Source organism: Oryx dammah, unplaced genomic scaffold (genome assembly GCF_014754425.2).
Source record: "Oryx dammah isolate SB20612 unplaced genomic scaffold, SCBI_Odam_1.1 HiC_scaffold_17, whole genome shotgun sequence".
In the NCBI taxonomy this organism is placed as follows: Eukaryota; Metazoa; Chordata; class Mammalia; order Artiodactyla; family Bovidae; genus Oryx; species Oryx dammah.
In genome coordinates, this window is record NW_024070201.1 from 35,709,997 (window position 1) to 35,734,875 (window position 24,879).

Sequence of the window (24,879 nt, forward strand, 5' to 3'; positions counted from 1 at the left end):
ATTGAAGTCCACAAAATTACTGAAATTGTTTTATTTTCTAAAACTTGTAGATAGGGATTTCGAGACTTCAGGAAAGCCATTGAAAATATGGATCCCAAATACCAAAGATTAAAAAAAAAAGTAAACAAAATTAAGAGGGATAGTTCTGCTTGTGCCTGTCCAAAGGAATTAATTTAATGTCCCCCATGCCTTTAAGTTCTCCAAAGAAGCAGATGAACATTTATGCTTTGTGGTTAGAAATATTGAGATATGACAATAGGGGCTTTACATTTAATAAGATAGCATTAACTTATGGAAACAGACTATTTTGTGTTCCAAGAGTTTCTTTTTGTGAGTAAGAGAACGCTACAATTCAAACCAAAGCACTTTGTTTAACTATAGTTGTTAGAGTATAAGCATATCAAACATCAGTGACTTGAGGTATTGAGTATTAAATATTTTAACATGAAAAAGTCATTTTATAAGTGAGTTGGCCAAATGGAATTGCACCAAACCAAGCCTTTACTGGATGAGTAAAATGTTCCCTGGTTAGATTCAAGTTTATATCTGCTTTTACCATTCCAGCTTTGTGGGCCAACTGAATTTTATTACTCACTTGACCACATACAAATTCTTAGGGAGCTCTCTGTATAATTTAACTTGACTCTACTTTATGTTAATAACAAAGGAAACATTTATCATACTTATTAGATTGTTTATTGTATGTGTGAGTAAAACTATATCGACTAAGATGTAAAGCAAATGCTTTAAATTTTTAAGATAGCTCCAACCTATTATTGTAGAAGTTCTAAAAATAATCTTATGTTTTGCTAATTGGAAGAATTATGGTTACTAAAATATCTCATGTTTCTGTCTATAGTCATTCTTTCCCTCTGTATATGACATGACTATGTAACCTAGGGCATTGTTAGCTGAGGGTGATAAAAATAAAAATAGATGGTCTTCTGTTCCTTCCTCCCCTGAAGGACTTTTATTTGTTACAGTGGTCAGCATCAGTGGTTAGGTTGTTTCTGTTCAAATGTCAGTTCTATGACTTTCATTAGGTGTGTTGCCTTGGGCAAGTTGCTTAACTTCTTTTAGCATTAGTTTTTGCCTCTGCAATCTGAAGGTTAATATTATTATGGGTCTTCAATGAGATAATACATCCTCTAGCGTATAGTAAATATTTCATAAATGTTAGTATAGCAATGATGTTGATGATAATCTGATGATAATAAAGATGCTGGTAGGTGGTAATAGTCATTGTGATTGAAATATCTGGTTGTATACCCAGAGAGATTCTAAAAGAAACCAAGAAGTTTTCCATTTTAAACCATTATGGAGGAACAGAGATTCTATTTACTCTCCAAACTTAAAGAAGTAAAACTCAAGACAAAATATAAAACAGTGGTTTCCGACATTTCCGGTAGGAGTACAGGAGAGTGGCCTCTGATAGAAGAGAAACAAGTGAGGCAAGCACCACAGTTGTTCCAGCTTACTGTCTTGAGAGAGCTTCCAGGCAATAGTGCGGTGTGTATGTGGGGGTTCCCCACATGCTGCTTGGCAGGCTTCCTGAGCAGAGAGACAAGACTTCAGAGTTTCAAGATGCCAAGGTAGATGGAATTTGTGAGAGAAAGTATAGAGAGAGGGCACAGGAGATCCACAGAAGGTTTCCCTGTGTTTAGCTGAGTACTGAGCAGTACATGCATGTGAGGAAACTATCTGAGGCCAGAGGGAAAGCAAGAGGTAGCAGGCAAAACCACTACAAGGTTCGTGAAGAACTGAGAATGAATGATTTGTATTCCCGTTGGCCAGGTTGGAAAGATCTCTTGGCACATGGGCACCAAGTAGAGTCCCTAGCAGGGTATTACTTCACTGCTGCTGCTAAGTCACTTCAGTCGTGTCCAACTCTGTGCAACCCCAGAGACAGCAGCCCACCAGCTTCCCCAGTCCCTGGGATTCTCCAGGCAAGAACACTGGAGTGGGTTGCTGTTTCCTTCTCTAATGCATGAAAGTGAAAAGTTAAAGTGAAGTCACTCAGTCGTGTCCGACTCTTAGCGACCCCATGGGCTTCACTGCTGCTGCTACTGTTAAGTCGCTTCAGTCGTGTCCGACTCTGTGCGACCCCATAGATAGCAGCCCACCAGGCTCCCCCATCCCTGGGATTCTCTAGGCAAGAACACTGGAGTGGGTTGCCATTTCCTTCTCCAGTGCATGAAAGTGAAAAGTCAAAGTGAAGTCACTCAGTCATGTCTGACTCTTTGCGACCCCATGGACTACAGCCTACCAGGCTCCTCCATCCATGGGATTTTCCAGGCAAGAGTACTGCAGTGGGGTGCCATTGCCTTCTCTAGTAAGGCCAAATTATCCCTATACCTCCCTAACTCAGTTTAAAAGCAAGCCTGGTAAGGATCTCCATGTCTTAGAACAAAGTCCACAAATATTTAAGGTAACATACAAACTGAAATCCAACACTGTAAAAATCTCAATGTGGAGCATCTATTTAATAATTATCAGGCTTGCAAGAAAATGTGAAAAATAATGAGAAGAATAAATCGATCATTAGAGATAAACCTCAAAATAACACAGGTGATGAAATTACTAGATAAGACAATAAAAACAGCTCTTAAAAGAGACTTTCAACTAGACCAAGTGAAGAAGTGAGCATATCTGCTTCTCTTCACCCACAAAGTATCTGTTGGGCCAGGACAAGCTGTGAGGATGAACAGCAGGCCTGCCATGGTAGAAAAGAATTGACTTGATTGGGAGTTAATCAGTGCTTCCCATGCTCAGTGGCATTGTTGGTGGAAATGGAAATTATTGAATTGTAAGACTAAATAATAAATTAGAATATACAGTCATACTTTTTATTGAGCTTCACTTTATTGTGCTTCACAGCTATTGTACTTTTTACAAACTGAAGGTTTGTGGCAATCCTGCATAGTCAGATGATGGTTAGCAATTTTTTTAGCAATAAATTATTTTTAATTAAGGTATATACATTTTTTAGATATAATGCTGTTGCACATTTAATAGACCACTATATTGTATAAACATAACCTTTACATGCACTGGGAAACCAAAAATTCATGTGATTCACTTTATTGGGTTATTTGATTTATTGCAGTGGTCTGAAACCAAACTCATAATATCTATGAAGTTTGCCTATATTCAAAAATGAATTATAAAATGAGATATTATAAACTCCGTATATTCAAGAAACATGAACATTATAAGGCAGGACATGGAAAATTCATATTGATTGCCTGGAGATGAAAAATACAGTGTTTGAGATGAAAAGTACACTGGATTGGTATTGATTTGGAATAGCAACAGATTAGATTTTACAGAAGAAAAGACTAGTGAGCTTGATGACATAACAATGAAACTGTCTAAAATGTAATACATAGAAAAAAAGACTATCAGTGCTGTAGAACATCAAATGGCCTAATATATACAAATAGAGCCCCAGAAGGAGAAGGAAGGGACAGAAAATACATTTTACAATGTATAGCAAAACCAATACAGAATTGTAAAGTAAAATAAAAAATAAATTAAAAAAAAAAAAAGTAATGGCATGTTTGGGAACTCATGTACACCCGTGGTGGATTCATGTCAGTGTATGGCAAAACCAATACAGTATTGTAAAGTAAAATAAAGTAAAAAAAAAAAAAAAAAGTAATGGCTGAAAATTTTCCAAATGTGAAGAAGACGCTGAACTAAGAGATCATAAGAAATTTGGTGAAGTAAAAGAAATGTGGAGAAAACTAACTAAATACCTAACTTAGAAATCACTGTTATTAAAAAATGAGTAAAGGAACTAACTAGTCTCAATATCCTTTGAATTCAGAGCAAAGACAAGTAAACTTTAATTAAGCACCATTTGTGAGGGATGCAACTATGTTTCCTGAGAACCTATCGTATATCTAGATAGAGATAAAAGTACATTGCACCATAGATGTCCCAGATTACTTATTTCCTACCAAGACAAACAAACAAATGACTTATTTTATCTGATAATTCAGTAAAGAAAAAAAGTGCCTGGGATTTGGAGCCTAATAGACTATAATTCAAATTCTGTCCTTCCATGTATGGCTTTGTATGGTCATTTTATCACTTTGGCTGCTTCTTTCTTTGTAAATGTAGAATACTACTGCCCAGTCTCATAGTTATTGGTAGTTAAATGAGCTAATATACTTGAAAATATCTAGCACAATGTTAGTCACAGTGGCTCTTTTCTGCATGTTATTTTCATTTTCTCTTTCTAATCCCCCCTCCTGATTACTGTTTTCTGGCATCCCTTTTTGTTCCCACTCAAACAATGACCATTAGTGCTGGAAGAGACCTTAAAGATCAGCTAGAATCAGGCCCTCTTTTCTATAGATGAAGAAACTGAGCCTCAGAGAAGTGACACGTTTGCCATAGGGGAGAAAGTTCAGTTTCCAAGCTCTACTGTGTGTTCTAAACAATGATGTGAAAAGCAAGTTCTCTGTGCCTTCTCAGAAGCAAAAGAGGAGTTAACATTTGCTGGAAATTTTATTTTAAACACAATACTGCAGATCTTAAAAACCTAGCTTTTAAATGAGTATGTTCATATTACAATTAAATGTCTAGAATGATGAAAGTGTTAAGGGTGTTACATGGCAGAATAAATGAAACAAAATAACGGTAAGGAGCTTAGCTTTCAAGCTCCTGGTAAAACCAGAGTTACAAGCCAGATATTTGAAGACTGTGCTCAGTATAGAAGAACTGGCATCTTAAAATAGACATTCTGTAAATATATGTAGCAAAGAATATAAAGAGACATCACTTTAGACACGAAAAATAAATTGCATATAGCATGGTATGTAAAACATAATTATAATGTGTGTTTGCTCTTTACAAAAATTAATTTTAAACATGAATAGAAACCAGAATATAGACCATGAAGAGAGCCCACACCCAGAAAGCCACATAGAAGCCATGCTGTGGCATGCGGCTCTCTGGGCAAAGGCCCAGGAGAGCAGAAGAAGGCTTACAGTGTTTCCATTTTTAAAGTACTTGCAATTGTTTGATTTAAAATATATATTAAAAAATTAGCGGCAGAGCCCATTTATAGTTCCAGGAACTTTTCAGAGAGAATAACACAAAAGCACTACAGAGCTGCTGAAATTTTAAATAATTCTTTGTAAATGCCCTAGGTTAATTTGGATCCCTGAAAACACATTAGGAAATTAAGCTGTAATGTGAGCTAATTCAGATTTTAATTTGGCAAAAAGAATGATCCAACTACACAGTTAATGTAAATAGAAGCATAACACAGGGAAATTAATGAGGTTTCCTTCCGATGAATCTTCAAGGAGGTAGATAATTAGCTTCTTTTGTTATTATTGTGGAGAATGTGGCATTGTCTCTGAGGTGTAAAATAACTGTGGCTTACTAAGTGATAATGTGCTTCATTTGTCTTTTTTTTTTTAAATAATTATTTATGTTAAACTCTTGTAGGATGAAGCAGCAGCGCAGCCGCTGAATCTCTCATCCCGACCCAAGACAGCTGAGCCTGTAAAGTCCCCAACATCTCCCACCCAGAGCCTCTTCCCAGCCAGCAAAACCAGCCCTGTCAATCTGCCTAACAAAAGCAGCATCCCCAGCCCCATTGGAGGAAGCTTGGGAAGAGGATCCTCTTTAGGTAAATGGAAAAGTCAACACCAGGAAGAGACTTATGAATTAGGTAAAAGAAAACAAAATGTGTTTAATGATGACTGACTCTTGTTTCTAAAGTATTCTTTAGTCCAAGAAAAATTTAAATACTGAAAGTAAATAATGTAAAAGTAAATTCTTTTCTACTAAAACATAACCCAGTGTGGCGTCTTAGGTGACTAGAACTTTCAGAAAGGTTAGAATATAAATCCTGTTGAGATGCATTCTCCCAATGATGATGAGTTAGATCTAGCAATCAGAGACTTAGAAATTTCTGTGTTGAGTCAGTGCTTTGCCACTGAAGTGACTCTAGGCAGAGTAAGAGTGGCTATGAACTCTCCAAGGGCCTAAAGGAGCCTGGCCTAAAAGCTGCCTGCCAAAAGTCCAGAATTTTTTGAAATTTTGTTTTCTTTGTAAAATGTGAATTTTATACCTTATTCCATATCAGTTTTGCATTGAAGCAAATATAAATGACACTTCAGTGACATCATATAAAATAAAGTTGATATCTAGTAAGATATGTCATAGTGATCCTCTGTCTTCTTACATTCTCTGATACACTGCCAATTGTCTCTAGGGATAGTCATACCCAGGTGTGAGAAGCATAGGGGAAAAATGGGATCTGGCATCAGGCAGCCTTGAACTGAGAAAGAGCCTTTACTTACTCGCTGTGTGACCCTGTGAAAATTATTTAATATTTTTTTAACTCAGTTTCCTAATCTCTGGAAAGGAAATATTATTTCCTAGCTTATAGGTTGGTATGAGAATTAAGACAGAAATGTATATATGTAAGTCTCTAACATGGTATCTGGAACCCAGAAGGCATGCAACCAAAAAGACTAGACAGCCAAATACTAACACATTTACAAATACATGTGGAATGAAACAATAATTGTGAAAGTACTTGTCAGTGGCAGAGAGGCAAATACATATGAACATTATTATTACCATGCTCTATAAGTTTCTTAATTTTCCAGTAAAGACACAGAAGTTCAAAGGGATTTGGGACTAGAACCAGCATTTCTTTACCATATTACCTTCCATGTTTTATTTAATCCTATAGCCTGAATTGCTTACAGCAATAAATAAAATAATATATAAGTGTAGCCATTTACAGTTTAACCAAACATTTTGTCTATCTTATCTCATTTGATTTTTTTACTATCATCTTATGAGTTAGGTAGTATGTTATTGTTATTCTTGTATAATAAACTGTCGTCTTACAGATAAAATGACTCGCCCATAGCCATGTAGCTATTAATTAGCAGAGTTAAAACTAAAATCCAGGTCTTCTCACGTATAACTCAGTGCTCCTTTTGAAAACTCATAGTTGGAACGTTTGCTGAACAATGCTGAATCTTAAGTGGCTCTTCTGATGATGAGATGTAAATCTTCCTTACTGAAACTGGGGACATTAGGATCTACCCAGCAGTCTATCCTCTTTTTGAGTTAGGACACTCTTTTAGGGGCCCAGAGATTTTCACTCCAAGTCAGTGGGATCACTGTGGCAAAGAGAAATGAATCATTCCCAGCATGTGAATATGATCACTGGATTATTGAAAGTTGTGAGATGAGGGGAAAAAAGCCAACATGAGGATAAATAATAGGCTTGATCTTGAAATGGCCCTCCTATAAACCACTTCTAAATTTTATTTGGAAAGCATTTGTTTTCTGTACTTAGCATAGTGGGAGACAAAAATGACTGTATCACAGGCCCTTGTTCTTTTGGAGTTTACATATTAGCAGAGTGTATTCCTTAGAATGTGAACTAGAAATGAGCTGAAGTAATAGTACCCTCGGAGAAGGCAATGGCACCCCACTCCAGTACTCTTGCCTGGAAAATCCCATGGACGGAGGAGCCTGGTAGGCTGTAGTCCATGGGGTCGCTAAGAGTCAGACATGACTGAGCGACTTCACTTTCTCTTTTCACCTTCATGCATTGGAGAAGGAAATGGCAACCCACTCCAGTGTTCTTCTTGCCTGGAGAATCCCAGGGACGAGGGAGCCTGGTGGGCTGCTGTCTATGGAGTTGCACAGAGTCGGACACGACTGAAGCAACTTAGCTGCAGCAGCAGCAGCAGCAATAGCACCCTTGTTCACACAATACTGGATGGATTTTCTTTTTTAATCAGAAAAGCTTCAGAGCTAAAGATACAGGGTTTCTATTTGCTAAAAAGTGGCTGTTTAACTTTCTAAAACTTTTCCATAGATAGCATTGGGAATATTTTCTAAACTCGAGTGATAAGCACATGTACGGCACACACATAGACGTGAGCTTGATCATAGTCTGGTTTCCTCTGTCCCATCTGTCTCTGTGAGGTGTGTGCACATACACAGATACACACACACATATATACATACACACATACATGTGCTATGAAATGCTCATACCAGGAAACACACAAGCTCATCACATTAAACTTTACCACAGCAGCTGAAATCTGTCAGTCAGTTGCCTTCTTTTTGTCTAAAATTGGAAAAGCTAAAGAATCGATTTTAACCTACAATAAAATGCAAGATATAGAAGAAATTTAGTTTAATTTTAAATTTTGTCCTTCTGCTGCATGGAATATAATGAAAGTAAATATTTTCACTTTATTTTAAGCTTTATCCTTCTATAAATTCCATTCCCACACATTCAGCCTCACTGTCAAGAAGGCAGGGAACTGAGAGCAGTGGGTGTTCAGGTTGTGGCTAGGAAATGGGTTGTCATTCTCTTCTTAAGTAACTGAGGCAGCATGAGTGGAATGCTTCATTAACCAGCCAGTGACTGGGGAACAGAGAGTGTGGTGTATTCCTTCCCACCCCCTCTCTCCTGCAGTGGACATATGAACACACAGATACAGATATCACTAAAGGATGTGTATAGCCTCACAGATTTTTTTTTTTGGCTGGGCCAGAAACAGCTTTCCTGCTTTAGCATACTAAATATAATGGACAGCCTGCACAGATGTCTCTGTGCGCCTTCCTACCACTTTCATCCCAACTACTCTCCCACTAATTGTTAAATATAACCAGAAAAGGTGTGTGTGTGTGTGTGTGTGTGTGTGCGTGTGTGTATGTGTGTGTGCGTGTATACTTATATAGGAATCTAGGAACCTTCATTTGTGAGGAAGCGGGTTAACAGAGTCCAGATAAACTGAAATGCTAGGGTATCCTCCAAGAACTGAAAACAAAAAACCCAGCACATGTCAGTTACCCTGGATTTCTGTGGTCTATTGCATTTTTCTTAATAGCAAACAAGCCCCTTCCTTGCTCAGAGAATGTGGTGTTCTACAGGGGAGTGGACAGTAGCGGTATTTTTTGTGTCTAACCTTACAACCCTCTAATAATACATCCTGTGTATGCAGATATCCTGTCCAGTCTCAACTCTCCTGCCCTGTTTGGGGATCAGGATACAGTGATGAAAGCTATTCAGGAGGCTCGGAAGATGCGAGAACAGATCCAGCGGGAGCAACAACAGCAACAGCCACATGGTGTTGATGGGAAACTCTCCACCCTGAATAATATGGGGCTGAACAACTGTAGGAATGAAAAGGTAAAACTTGCTTCCCTCCTTCACTGGCTCTGCTAGACCCGTTGACTCATTTTTTATCTGGCTCTTTTCAGGCTCCAAAGCATCAACCTGCAGCCAAAGATTTGGGCTTCTAGCTTGAGGACTGTCTTGCATTATGTTTATGCATTACTGCTGATTAAAAAATAAACCTTCTCCCTCTTAGGGTGGGTTGCCTCTTAGGTACCCAACCAAACACCCAAACTCCTGCCATTGGTGTTTTTCTGTCCCATTCCAAAAGGTTAGAAATATCATATAATAAAGGGGGTATATGAGGTTACAGACTATCAGAATATTTTAAAAAAGCATATATACTCACAATGAAGGCTAATACATTATTATGACGCATCATTGAATTTATTACTAAGTTTCCTATCAGCCTGAGCAAAACAGAAAACAGAGAAACTTACAAAATGCATTCATTTATTTTTTTGATTCATCAGATTATTTATCAAGTGCTTATTGTGTAATAGACACTGTTCTAGGCACTGGAGATACAAAAGTGAACAAATGAGACAAAAATCTCTGTTCTCATAGAGCTTACATTATACAGATGAAGAAAAAAATAAACAAATACATAATGAATAATGTTGGTAACAGGAGGAGGTGAATCATTGCCAAGAGAGAAACAGAAGCAAGTTAAGGAAATACAGAGTTACAGGATTGTTCCTTTAGGTAGGCTGGTAAGGACTCTGAAGAGGTGTCATATAATAGAGAGAGTGAAGGAAGCCCTGTGCAGGCCGCATGAAGAGCATCCGGGCAGTGGGAACAATAGGTTTAGAGGCCCTTAGAGTGTAGGACAAGGAGGCCAATTTAGCAAGAGCAACTTGAGGAAAGGCAGAGCAGTGAGACCTAAAGAGAGGTGATAGCCTGGGGCAGAGTGTGGTAGACCTGTAGGCCTTGGAAGGACTATGTGTGTTTCACTCTGAATCTGATGAGAATTCCTACATTCTTTTTGTCCAGGGCATTGACATGATCTGGTTTACATATAAAAAGGATCCTTCTGCAAAATATGCAAGAGCAGACTTCAGAAGGCTAAGAAAGGAAACAGGCAGACCAGTTGAGAGGTTATTGTCAATACAATGGGTGGAAAATGCTGATTATTTGATGAAATAGTGATCCTAGCCATTGCTTACCCTGTATCTGCCTCACCCCAGTTTCTGCCTCCCTCTTCACATGGCTGTCTTCCCTCTGTGTATGTCCCCATGTCTCCAAATCTTCCTCTTCTTAAGAAGAACATCACTTGTTGAATTTAGGGTCCACCCTAATCCAGTGTGACTTTAACTTGATTATATCTGCAAAGACCCAGTTTCCTACAGATAGAAAAATAGATTACAGAAATATATTAATTTAATACATTAAATTAATAATGACTTAACTCCCCCTCCCCTACTTTGAATGATCCTTTTAGCAGAAGGTTCACATAAAGTAAGAGAGAAACTATCTGGGGGAATGGTGGGCCTTTTGGTGCTGGATAAGCCATAAACTTTTATACACTTGGGACCTGCTATGCATAGAGATTGTTGTTGTTCTGTCACTAAGTTGTGTCCAACTCTTTGCGAACCCATGGACTGCAGCACGCCAGGCTTCCCTCTCCTTCACTATCTCCTGGAGTTTGAGCATACTATTTTTGGAGTTTGCACCACCTCCATGTTGCTCAAACTCCATGTTTGCTCTATATTCTATGTCTGGTTCTACTCATATCCATTATATTATATCCGTTGTGTTAATGATGCCATCCAACAATCTCATCCTCTGTCGCCCCCTTCTCCTCCTGCCCTCAATCTTTCCCAGCACCAGGGTCTTTTCCGCTGAGTCAGCCCTTTATGTCAGGTGGCTAAAGTATTGGAGCTTCAGCTTCACCATCAGTCCTTTCAATGAAAATTCAGGGTTGATTTCCTTTAGGATTTGCCGTAGCTTAGTCACTAAGTCGTGTCCGACTCTTGCGACCCCATGGACTGTGGCCTGCTAGACTCCTCTGTCTATGGGATTCTCCAGGCAAGAATACTGGAGTGGGTTGCCATTTCCTTCTCTAGGGGATCTTCCTGACCCAGGAATTGAACCCAGGTCTCCTGCATTGCGGGCAGAGTCTTTACCAACTGAGCTACAAGGGAAGCCCTCTTTTGGGATTGACTGGTTTGAACTCCTTGCTGCCCAGGGTACTCTCAAGAGTCTTTGCCAGCACCACAGTTAGAGGGCATCAATTCTTCAGTGCTCAGCCTTCTTCATGGTCTGTCACATCTGTACGTGACTACTGGAAAAATCATAGCTTTGACTATATTGATCTTTGTCAGCAGAGTGTTGCCTCTGCTTTTTAATACACTCTCTAGTTTAGTCATAGCTTCTCTTCCAAGGAGCAAGCATCTTTTAATTTCATGGCTGCAGTCACCATCTACAGTAATTTTTGAGCCCAAGAAAATAAGATCTGTCACTGCTTCCACTTTTTCCCCATTTATTTATCATGAAGTGATGGGACTAGATGCCATGATCTTAGCTTTCTGAATGTTGTTTTAAGTCAGCTTTTTCACTCTCTTTCACCCTCATCAAGAGGCTCTTTAGTTCCTCTTCACTTTCTGGCAATAGAGTGGTATCAGCTGCCTGTCTGAGGCTATTGATAAGTTCTTCCAGCAATCTTGATTCCAGCTTGTGATTCATCCAGCCTGGCGTTTTATATGATGTACTCTGCATATAAGTTAAATAAAACAGTGTGACAATATGGAGCCTTGTCATACTCCTTTCCCAATTTTGAACCAGTCCATTATTCCATGTCTGGTTCTAACTGTTGCTTCTTGACCTGCATACATGTTTCTCAGGAGACATAGGGCTACTGAGTAGAAAATTGGGGTAAAAGCAAGAGAATGGATACATGTAGCAGAGAACATCTCCTACTTTACAATTTTGTCAAGGGTGAATCCTAAAATTAGTATGAGAAGGATGTCAGTGATTTATGTAAGTCTTTTAAACTGTGTTGGTTTTCAAATGAAAGTGATATATGGTTACTAAAATTTCTAATAATACAGTTGTATGGTCAAAAGCTAATTACCCTTCTCACCGCATTAACTACCGTTGGTGATTCAGTTTTCTTTGCGTATGTGGGAAGTATTAATGAGTTTAAAGGTATATATTCTTACTTGGAGTGGTAGACCCTGAGTTGCCACTTGCCAGCTGTATGATATTTGGTAAGTTGAATAACTTCACTGAATCTCAAGTTCTTCATCTGTAATGTGAGGATAGTAATCTGGGTTACAATAGAGTAAAATATATATGAATATACCTAGCAAAGCCTCAGGTACAGAGTGGGTACTTTCTCATGTTTCCCATACCTTTTAGGCTAAATTATGGGTGATCTTTGAATATATAGAACAAATGAGCTATTTTGCCACAGATATGAGTTCCTCATAACAATGATGGAAGGGTCAGCAGAAGAAAGCAGAGTTAGATGTTTCAGATGATGGCATATTGACCAACTTACATAGTTAAACTCCTTTCTAACTGAGTTGATACACAAAGCTATGGAAACTTCAGATTTATTAAGTTAGATCGTGGTTTCATAATGTCATAATAATGCTGATGCCTCAGCATTATTGACATTTTTGGCTGGAGAATTCTTTGTCATGGGTGGCTAATCTGGCCTCTACTCATTAGATGCTAATAGCACCCCTCAGAAATGTCTCTAGATATTGCTAAATATCCCCTATTGGGGTAGGGAGGACAAAATTACCCCTAGTTGAAATATCACTGGACTAAATAAATATATTTAGAATTAATACATTTCAGAAATTTTATTCCACAAAAAAAAAAAAAGTCATTTAAATAATCACATGTGAGTGTGCTTAGTCAAGCTCGGTTGTGTCTGACTCTTTGCGATCCCATGGACTGTAGCCTTCCTCTGTCTGTGGGATTATGCCTGCAACAGTACTGGAGTGGGTTACCATTTCCCCCTCCAGGGGGTCTTCCTGCCCCAGGTATTGAACCTGTGTCTCCTGTGCCTCCTGCACTGGCAGGTGGGTTCTTTTACTGCTGAGCCACAGAGGAAGCCCTTTCAATAATCACATTTGTTTTTAAATTATAGAGAATCATTTGCTTTTGATTAATGTTAGGAATAAAATATTTCTTTGAAAAATATTTCTAATAAAAACTAGAATTTTTGTTTGGAATATTAACATAGAGAATATTTAAAACAGATGTGTGTACATCATTTAGGTTGTGGGGGAAATAAGAAATAAATTCAGTATTGTTACAGCAACTCTGCCTTTCAGTGAAGCCCCTCTGTCACATTAAGTAGGCTTAGAATAGCAACATCCTGAAATGTTTGCACTACCTAAATAGTAAATTGGCACTGGACATCCCTTCCTTCCAGCAGGGACTCTGTTTGTCTGACACAGTGACCCTATATTGTTGAATTTATATCATCGATTCAAGTTCAAGCAAAGATTCTACTAACTTCAGATACTCTGGGTTAATTTTAAGTATTTCTCATTGACTTTTCTTAATTCATCTAGAGGAAAGAAGTCTGAGGCTCTGAAATAATAACACCTTAATTTGTGTTGGAAGTCACCAGTAAGAGATGAGAGATTAGGTTAAGATTGAAAATTAATAAATCTCAACTTGTCCTAAAATGTCACACAATGTAATTGAGCTCCTGGAGATAAGTGGCAAAATGGCTTCTACAGAATCAGAAAATGCTGATTTCTCAGTTGAAGAGAGTTGTTGTCTCAATAGAGGATCTTATAGGGGTTGAATTCAGGTTGCTGGAAAAGTCCATTATGTTCAAGGCTGTTGTGTCCACAAGCTCTCCTTTACATTATCTCTCTTGCAAATGTCACTGCTTTGAACGTATATTTGTTGTAGGCTTTGTTTGGCTTCCCTGGTGGCTCAGACGGTAAAGAATCTGCCTGCAATGCAGGAGACCTGGGTCCCATCCCTGGGCTAGGAAGATCCCCTGGAGAAGGGTATGGCAACCCACTCCAGCATTCTTGCCTGGAGAATCCCCATTGACAGAGGAGCCTGGTAGGCTGCACAGTCCATGGGGTCTCAAAGGGTTGGAAACGACTGAGCAACTAAGCACAGGCTTTGTCTAGTTTCTAGACCCAGTATCTATTCTTGTTAGGTTCATTACCTGCAGAAGAGTAAATTAAGAATGACATTAAAGGACTCCTGTGATGGTAGACTTGGCTCTCTTATAATCAAAATATCCATCTTAATTTTTTGAGGTTTCACACAACACTACTTTTTCTTCTGAGAATCATATTTTCTTCTGAGATCAAACAAGATAAATATATGATGTACAATAAGATTAGTAAAATAGATTGTGACAGTCAGTTTCAGTTCAGTTCAGTCACTCAGTCGTGTCCAACTCTTTGCGACCCCATGAATCGCAGCACACCAGGCCTCCCTGTCCATCACCAACTCCCGGAGTTCACTCAAACTCACGTCCATCGAGTCAGTGATGCCATACAGCCATCTCATCCTCGGTCATCCCCTTCTCCTCCTGCCCCCAATCCCTCCCAGCATCAGAGTCTTTTCCAATGAGTTAACTCTTAGCATGAGGTGGCCAAAATACTGGAGTTTCAGCTTTAGCATCATTACTTTCAAAGAAATCCCAGGGCTGATCTCCTTCAGAATGGACTGGTTGGATCTCCTTGCAGTCCAAGAGACTCTCAAGAGTCTTCTCCAACGCCACAGTTCAAAAGCATCAATTCTTCGGCACTCAGCCTTCTTCACAGTCCAACTTTCACATCCATACATGACCACAGGAAAAACCATGGCCTTGACTAGACGGACCTTAGTCAGCAAAGTAATGTCTCTGCTTTTGAATATACTATCTAGGTTGGTCATAACTTTTCTTCCAAGGAGTAAGCGTCTTTTAATTTCATGGCTGCAGTCAGCATCTGCAGTGATTTTCGAGCCCCCAAAACTAAAGTCTGACACTGTTTCCACTGTTTCCCCATCTATTTCCCATGAAGTGATGGGACCAGATGCCATGATCTTCATTTTCTGAATGTTGAGCTTTAGGCCAACTTTTTCACTCTCCACTTTCACTTTCATCAAGAGGCTTTTTAGTTCCTCTTCACTTTCTGCCATAAGGGTGGTGTCATCTGCATATCTGAGGTTATTGATATTTCTCCCGGCAATCTTGATTCCAGCTTGTGTTTCTTCCAGTCTGGCATTTCTCATGATGTACTCTGCATATAAGTTAAATAAGCAGGGTGACAATATACAGCCTTGACATACTCTTTTTCCTATTTGGAACCAGTCTGTTGTTCCATGTCCAGTTCTAACTGTTGCTTCCTGACCTGCATACAGATTTCTCAAGAGGCAGGTCAGGTGGTCTGGTATTCCCATCTCTTGAAGAATTTTCCACAGTTTATTGTGATCCACACAGTCAAAGGCTTTGGCATAGTCAATAAAGCAGAAATAGATGTTTTTCTGGAACTCTCTTGCTTTTTCCATGATCCAGCAGATGTTGGCAATTTGATCTCTGTTTCCTCTGCCTTTTCTAAAACCAGCTTGGACATAAGGAAGTTCACGGTTCACATATTGCTGAAGCCTGGCTTGGAGAATTTTGAGCATTAACCCTCTTCAAATTTGCCATCTTTGGAATTATCTTGATTTCCTTAAATGTAAAGATTCATAAATTAGATTTATGACTTTATTCTTGTAAACCATAGTGCAGTTTTAGAGAATTTTTCAGTATTTCTATCACAACACCTTGTCATTTATAAAGCATACCTCATCACACTCATATCTGGACATTGTTTAAAAATCAGTGTGTCACAGATTTGAGTTCCCTGAGAAACAGACTGTGAGATGAAGATTGTGTGCTGATACATGCTCAGTCACTTCAGTTGTGTCTGACTCTTTGCAACCCTATAGCTCGAACCTGCCAGGCTTCTCTGTCCTTGGGGACTCTCCAGGCAAGAATACTGGAGTGGGTTGCTGGGCCCTGCTCCAGAGCATTTTCCCCACCCAGGGATTGAACCCGGGTCTCCTGCGTCTTCTGCATCACAGGTGGATTCTTTACTGATGAGCCACCAGGGAAGCCTGAGATGGAGATTAGCAAGCAGATTTGTGGGGGTAGCGGGTCCTCTTTCTGATTGCCACCTGTGGATGGGAAAGGATGAAAGCAGAATCGGACTGTGACGCAGTCTCATCCAAGACCTTAGCCAACCTCATATGAAGCTTTGAGGCTGCCATGTCCATTCAGAATTGTCTCAAGTTGGATGGAAGGAGTGAGCTTTCATACATTTGTGTGAACCAGTCATTAGATGAGGGCTGCCCTGGGAGAGGGACTTAATCTTGGGTGAGGTGTGACTCTAGTTGAGGCGATGCTGAAGAGGGCCAGCAGCTGAGGGTGAGCAAAACATTCCCTACAGGTGAGGAAACAAATCAGTCCTGCAGGGGAATCTGGGCAGTCCATCACAATTTCCTTCGTAGAGTTGTTTTTGTGATATTTACTAACATTAGATATATATAGAACATGTTTTGTGTATTTCATAACTGAGGGGAACATTTACTTCACAGACACAGGGGTTTGCTGTTTTTGTTGTTTAGTCGCTAAGTCATGTCCGACTCTTTTGTGACCCCGTGGACTGTAGCCCACCAGGGTCCTCTGTCCATGGGATTTCCCAGGAAAGAATAGTGGAGTGGGTTGCCATTTCCTTCTCCAGGGCATCTTCCCAACCAGAGATCGAACCTTTGTCTCCTGCATTGCAGGCAGATTCTTTTACTGCTGAGCCACCAGGGAAGTCCTGAAAGTGAGTATCAGTTGCTCAATCCTGTCTGACTCTTTGCGACCCCATGGACTGTAGACCATCAGGCTCCTCTGTCCATGGAATTTTCCAGGCAAAATACTGGAATGAGTTGCCATTTCCTTCCCCAGGGGATCTTCCTGACCCAGAGATTGAATGCATGTCTCTTGCATTGGCAGGCAGATTCTTTACCACTGAGCCATCTGGGACACCCTTATAATACACACAGAATTACATGTATGTCCATATGAATAGAGGGTGACCTGTGATATATTTCACTTTACTGGGTAAACTCCTATATTGACACTTTGAAATGAAACATTGTTAACTTGATCAGCCAGAACGGCACCAATGGAGTTGTTCTGGTTGACTGTGTCACAGGATATTTAGGGTCTGTTAAATATATAGATTTTAGGGACAATAGACTGTAACGGCACCTTAGGAGCTTTCATGCTCCATCATTTCAAAATAGCTGCTGTGCATGGATCATGAATGTCTTGCCAGCAGAAGTCTAAGTTTATTCCCTGGGTTTTAACTTTTTGCAGCAAGAACAACCTATGACAGTGCCAGGGCAATTTGATCATATTATAAGTGAACTTCTTACTAAATTTCATTGTTTTGACATTTCTCAGATAGAGAGTATTTAGTCATGACAGTACACTGTAGGATTTTAAATAGGCTGCTTCTAAACGTCCTTAGAGCTAAGCTAAGGACATCTGGCTAGAAGAGAGGCAAGGTAGGGTGGGCCTTCTTAGTGTTAAAAAGTGCGTTTTGTAAGTTTTCTGACTTCCCTAGTGTTTGAATGCTGACTCAGTGATTGGTTAGAGTACATTCCTACATAGGTATGATGTAACTTAGATATCTGGTTATTTTGGTTATCTTAATAACCTTGAGGAGCCAGTAGATTGATTACCTGTTGATCAGAGTTACCCTAAATAGGCCGGTTGCACATCTATACACATGTGGCCTGAGCTGCTGTTCCCTTGATCTTCTGAGAATCTCTTAAGAAAAATTCTTGACATCATCGCATATCAAAATGAGCTACCATGAACACTATTATCACACTCTGTCTGCCTCTGAAGTATATTGGTAGGATTAAAACTACAGAGTGAAAGAACTGAAGGGAACATAACATTTGATCTGGTCCAATACCTTCAATTCACAGACAGGAATACTGAGACCTAAAGAAAGAACACGACTTATGCTTGGTCACATAGTGAATTTGTGTCAGAGCAGGAATTAAATCTCAGCTTTCCTAGTTCTTCATCAATGATATTTCTAATTTCAGGAAAGTGCCAGATTTGTTTACTTATTTTCTATAAGATATTTAAGCTATTTCTTACCAAAGTATTTTTGACATTTGCAATCTAAAACCTTTGGTGGAATAAGACAGGGTAAAAATAACAAAAACGGTGAAGCAGAAAGGCATTGAGCCCCCTGTTTCTGTATATGTTTTTCACCTTCTGTTTCGATAAGGCATTCTTCCCCACAATGATGTCCACTGGTTCTGGCCCTGGAAAGATATCAGTCAGAAAGCAGAAGATTTAATGATGCTAGTATAGACAGAGAAACAGAAGAGGTGGCTAGTCCAGCAGCAGTGATAGAATTAGAGAGTGCATGGTGTATTGGAAAGAGCATGGGCTTTGGAGTCTCAGTTTCTAGGATTAACCTCTGTGAGTCTCAATGAACATACCTATAAAATGCTATAAAATGGCCTTTCCTTGAAGGCTTGTTTTGAGAGAAAATATACATAGGGCACATATCTGACACAAGAGATGCTCTGTTACTGTTAGGTCCTTTTTCACTGTAAGACCTCAGACAGTTTATCCAACCTGTTGTTAATTTTATTAAATTTTTACTCTTTGAGACTCTCCAAAGGTGAATGTACCTACTGCTCCGTGAAGCCAAAATTTCTTAAGATAGAGTAGAAAGGTAGTTAGGAACTAACAGGCACCTTCTTACAAACTCAAGATATACATTTTTCTTTTTCATTCTTAAAGTAACTTGAATACTCTAGTTATTTGCTATAGGATCTGCTCATAGCCAACATGATAATGTTCAAATTTTATAATATCAGTGTGCTAGGGACTTTTGTTACCATTAATTTAATATATACTTTAATAATTTCCAGAAAATCAAAATTTCAATCCATGATTTTTGAGAATACTTAACCTGATTCCCGATAACTATATGCATTTCTCTTGCCAAAATGATATTTTTTTCAGTCAAGTAAATAGAAAAACAGTCCAGTCACTAAACAGTCCAGTACATTGTAAACCTGTTCCTTTTTGTTAAAAAACACAATTGTTCATTTATTCACGTGTAGATTCTTGCTTCATACCCATACTTTGCAAAAACATCAGAAACAGTATGTCAGTATTACACTGATGTGATACTGCCCTCTTTTATTGGAAATGAAAAACAAACTGTATGTTTTCTGCTTCACATTGTCAGTTGCCACAGCTCCTTGTTATTTACACAATTGATTCAGATAGTCATTGTTGCATGACAGGGTAAGTTCAGACAGATGATCAATGTAGCCGTACACCAATAAGTGCAAGGGAACTGTGAGCAAATTATTTAGCAAAGTGTGTTTGGAATGAATGAGTTTCTTATATAGCACACAGACTAGTGAGGTTTTCTTGTTTTCAAGGAGTGCATAGCATTGATTAATCAGGATGGTAATTTTTATGAGCAGTTGACTAACATTGTGCTTTTTCAGTTGTGCTTTTTCCAATGTCAACTCATTCCCAAAATATCAATAATTTGAATTAAGAGTGTTGTGGGCATATTAGAGATTTTACAGGAAGGGGACAAATTCTAATTATAACACCCTGTTTTGCAAAGCAGAGCAAAAATTGGTTTAAAAAAATTATATACTACTTTTAACATTGTGACAAGAAGCATTTTTGTAGTGTTTCTATTTCAGAAATATTAACACATATGTTATCTCTCTAGAACCTTTCCAAATTCAGAGATACAGATAATCCTGTCCTTGTTTTGCAGATTAGGCACCTAACACCAGCTCTGGATCACTTTGCTTCTTCGTTACCTCCCTCTCTCTCTCGTCTCATTTGTTCCCCACAGCTCTGTGAGACTGACAGGGCAATTTTAGTTAAAATCTAAAACAAGACATACATCTGAGTTTCAAATATCAATTTTAATGAGATAAAGAAGTCTACCTAGATATATATGCTTCATGCATATTTCTTTGAAAGGACTAACTATATTTATAATTGTGATTATTTTTCTAAAACAGCATACACAGATCAAAATTGCCATAAATTAGAAAAAAAATGTAACTTTTATTAGAGTTATATTTTGAACCAGTAATACTGAACAGCTAAGCAGTGCTGGATATAGACTCCTGGCTGAATGTTATCATTAAGTTCCTTTTATTTCTGTTGTCAGGGCTACTTGATTGGTTGCCTAGCTACTAGTTTAAGACCCAATTCATAAAAAACAACAACAAACTTGTTTGGCTCTTTTCTTCTCTACAGGTTAAATGGAAAGGATGGTGAGAATTTATCTAGGTTTAAAAGGTTCAAGATACTTCTTAGGGTTGGAGTGGAGAAAGGAACAAATATAAGACTTTTGTTTACAACAAATATTTTAAATCAAAAGGTCATGTCCAGTTAAAGGATCTCCCAGTGAAAGGGTTAAAATTTGACACATCACAGTTAACTTTGCATAAAGAGTTGTTTGGAAGTTTTGTAAGTTTGGAACAAATTTACCAATAGTAACGATTTTATAGACCTAGCCTCCCACTCTCCTATGTACTTTCTAACCCTTAATTATTCTAGATCTACTCTCTTAATCCTTCTAGATAAGCTATTCTCAACTTTTTCAGTCCTAGGATTCCTTTACACACATACACACACACATTTATCATATGTGATATTTAAACTGAAAAATTAAAATATTTATTCATTTACAAATCACAATAAACCCATTAGATATTAATGTAAACAACATTTTTAGTACTACGTATATTCTTCAAAAGAAAAACTTGGAAGATGGCTTTGTTTTAGCTTTTTGCAAATGTCTCTAATGTCTGGCTTAATAGAGGCTTGATTCTTATTTCTGCTTCTGAATTCAATCTGTTGCTTTATCACAAGGCTGTGTATTTTCAGAGAAATTCCATTGAACAGTCATGAAAGAATAGGAATGAAAATGACAAATAATGTCTTTGTATTATTATAAAACTAGTTTTGGTCTAGTGGACCCTCTAAAAGGGTCTTTGAGACTGACAGGAGAATACTTTGAATACATATCATTCTAGATTATGGACTTTATGTATGTATAGTGTATGTTTTAAGTGTATTGCCTTTAACTTTATGAATAGCCTTCACTAATCAAACATTGTATATAGTTAGATATGATTACTGGTTTTATTCTATTTGAATTAAGGAGCAAAAAGTTAATAAAATTCTATTACTTATATTTATAACTTACTTAATGCAAAAACAATTTTGGGTGGTTTGCAGTAAGACATATAATAAAACAAGATAAAAACTAAATATGGAGGAGATAGTGGGAAAGAAAAAGTACAGGAAAATAAGGTAAATAGATAAAGCTGGATAAGGTAAGTGCACAAAAATTCTTGTGATGCATATTTACATAATTGTTAGAGATGCACCACAGACTTGACTGTGAACATCTTGATAACCAAACAAACAAACAAAAAAAAATATGTTACAAGATCCCCAGTATTTCTACTATATAAGTACAGCAGTTTCTTAGACGAAACATGGGTGTTCTCTAATAGGTCCTCATAAAAGCTTGAGACATACTCAAGCATGTTTGAGAACTACAGTAATTTTGCAGGCTGTTTCTTAACAGACCTTGTCATTTATCTTTTAGATCCATTCATTTTTACCTAGCTTTCTTTGCCCTCGTTTGAATGTTGTGACTGACACTGCATTCTTCTTTATCCTTTGAACACACTTTTTTCCAATTCCATTTCCTTTTACGTACTTACTGTTTACAAAGCACAGTGTTGGACTTGTGTAGTAGAAAGGTAACCAGGGTTCAACCCTGGCTTACTAAGTTGTTATATCTCAGAATCTCACTTTTCTCAACTGCAAAAATGTTAGGACTTGATTATTAAATGATACAATATTCAATCTCCTAGCAAATACCTTATATATGTGTTGCTGCTGCTGCTAAGTCGCTTCAGTCATGTCCGACTCTGCGCAACCCCATAGACGGCAGCCCACCAGGTTCCTCCGTCCCTGGGATTCTCCAGGCAAGAACACTGGAGTGGGTTGCCATTTCTTTCTCCAATGCATGAAAGTGAAAAGTAAAAGTGAAGTCCCTCAGTCGTGTCCACTCTTCGTGACCCCATGGACTGCAGCCTACCAGGCTCCTCTGTCCATGGGATTTTCCAGGCAAGAGTACTGGAGTGGGGTGCCATCGCCTTCTCTGTTATATATGTGTTAGGCATTTAAGAAATATTTCCTCCCTTCCTCCCTCTTTCCCTGTCTCCCTCCCCTTCCCCTTGTCTCTTCTTACCATCTTCCCTTCCTTCCTACCTTTCCCATCCACTTGATTAAGGCTGTAGATAAAAACAAAAGATATGCAGTTATACTGCCCTGGTTTCTACACATAAGAGATGAGAAAATTCATAGTTTCTAAGCACAAGGAGTTGTTTAGAAGATTCAATAAAATAATCCATGTGTCAGGCCTCATCCAGTGTCTGACATGATCAGAAGGCAGGCTGAAACAGATCATTGCCATGGTTAGTTCAGGTTTATCTTTAAAGATAATTGTGAACCATTAAAAGTGCTTGTGGATGCAGCACATTTAATCTGAGCTACGTTTTTAGAAGAATATCATGGTAGCTTAAAGAAAGAATGAGAGAGACCTTTAGAGAAATGCAGAAAAGATAAAGAATATGTGTTTTGGAGTTGGACTGAGCTGGACTTCAGATTCTGATTCTATTGCTTATTAGCTCTGTAGCCTCTCTGAGCCTCAGTGTCTTCAAATGTGATTATTGATAGTTTCATTGGTTATGGGAAAATTAATCAAAAGTCTATAAGCTGAGTGTCCTGGACCATGCCTTTAAAAGATCCATTACCTTCTTTTTTGTATGTTTTCTGAGAGCATTCCTGTAGGTAGATGTCCATTTGAAATTTATTTAAATCTGCCTCAGATTCTTTTGTCTTCTTGAGCTCAGAGCCCATCCTAGTGTCATAGAAGCAGGCCTTTTCTAGGAAAAAGACGACCAATATTCAGAGGAAGGAAATGTTACAAATTTAGCATGATGTGTCACCCCACATCAGAAAATTCATTAAATATTCCTAAAGAATCCTTAGATTCCAAAGTAGATCAGCACCACCTAGATAGCCTTTAGGGTCCATTCAATGTACTAAACAATTTAAAAATGTCTGAGTTGCAAAAAATTCAAAACACATGTTGTCAGAAATGTTTCCATTATTTTTAAAAATGCACATTAAAGAAAAATATCTATAACTATGATTCTCAATTGAAACAAAATATTGGGTTTCAAGTCAGTTGATTGCTGAGAAGTCTTTAAAGGTAAGACTTAGACCATTTAAATGACAAATCATATATTTAAAAACCTAGTAAAACATGGACATTTAAAGTGGATTCATTTTAAAACACAGCTTTGGAAAGACTGAACAGGTTCTAAACTATTTTCCTAAATTTTCACAAAGCTCCTCAAGACAATACAAGCTGTCTCCTAAGTCTAACAACAACAAAAAAATCTATCTAGAGTCACAGTTTTAGACTCTTGGAGGGACCTAAACTACTGCTTGAAAACACACTTTAGTATATGGTTATCTGCTTGCCTTTGGGGAACTGGATCCATCTGCATTTCCCTGAGCTGGGAGGGAGGTGCTCTGTTTAAAACCATGTGAACTTCCTCCAGACTCGGGCTTCCCATTTCACAGATGTTGGCTACAGGCATCCTGGCATCCAGGCATCCTTTGTCCTAGGAATTAGGGATCTAATGTCTGTTCAGTTCTTGGATTTCCGGGGACCCCAGAAAGATCCTTTAACATATTTATAGTCTTACATAATACTCATCATGACAATGAGTTGACTGTATTTTCTCTGGTCCAATGATGATGAATCTTTTCCTCTCAGATATATAGAGTTACAAATGTTTTCTTTTTTTAATAGAAGTATAGTAAAAACTAGTATATTCAGCCTTCTCTCAACAGAAACCCCATTAGCAAGCATTTCTTCAGTCTATCACACTATTAGAAAGTTGAATTGGAGCCAAAAGAGCCCTTTGAGATCATTTAGCACAGCCCTGTATTTTATAGACGAGGAAACTGCAATGGGAAGAAGTTAAGTGATTTGCCCAAATCAACCAGCAAGGCATGAGTGAGAATGTGACCAGACCTCATGTCCCTGGCACTCAGTGCTGTGTCCTTTCCAGGTCCTAGGGTGAGCTTTACATGCTCCTAAAATGTTCGTGGTGGTGGCTCTGAAACTCCATAAGGCTCAAAGTGCTAAATTCAGTCTTAGTCCTGCTTATACTGTTACACTATAATCCTTGCAAATAGAGGTGCCAAATATGACGTTAAGTTATGTATGATAACTTGACTAATCAGAGTATTTGATTAAATAGATTTAATTTTCAGGCATGAGTGGCACACAGTAGGCATTCATATTAGCTGGTTTAAGTTGATACTGGTAATAGAATTTTCTGTGCCTATATTTGATGTAGAAGTTTATGTTTTTATATCTCAAAAAATTTTTAAGACCTGCTTAAGCTTTTGTTGGAGAAGGCAATGGCACCCCACTCCAGTACTCTTGCCTGGAAAATCCCATGGACAGAGGAGCCTGGTAGGCTACAGTCCATAGGGTCGCTAAGAGTCGGACACGACTGAGTGACTTCACTTCCACCTTTCACTTTCATGCATTGGAGAAGGAAATGGCAAC

General features: G+C 38.3%; 1 protein-coding gene across 12 annotated transcripts in view; it reads left to right on the top strand.

Moving 5' to 3' along the window:
* The window catches only part of SOX6 (SRY-box transcription factor 6), a 712,355-nt gene that overhangs the window by 617,041 nt on the left and 70,435 nt on the right, over nucleotides 1-24,879 (top strand). For 8 of the 12 annotated variants that reach the window (XM_040258270.1, XM_040258272.1, XM_040258273.1 and 5 more), the window contains 2 exons: nucleotides 5,464-5,689; nucleotides 9,009-9,196. In XM_040258270.1, the coding sequence (XP_040114204.1) occupies nucleotides 5,464-5,689; nucleotides 9,009-9,196 (414 nt within the window). The remainder of the gene's footprint in view (nucleotides 1-5,463; nucleotides 5,690-9,008; nucleotides 9,197-24,879) is intronic. The other 4 variants (XM_040258268.1, XM_040258269.1, XM_040258277.1 and 1 more) reach the window with 1 other exon arrangement.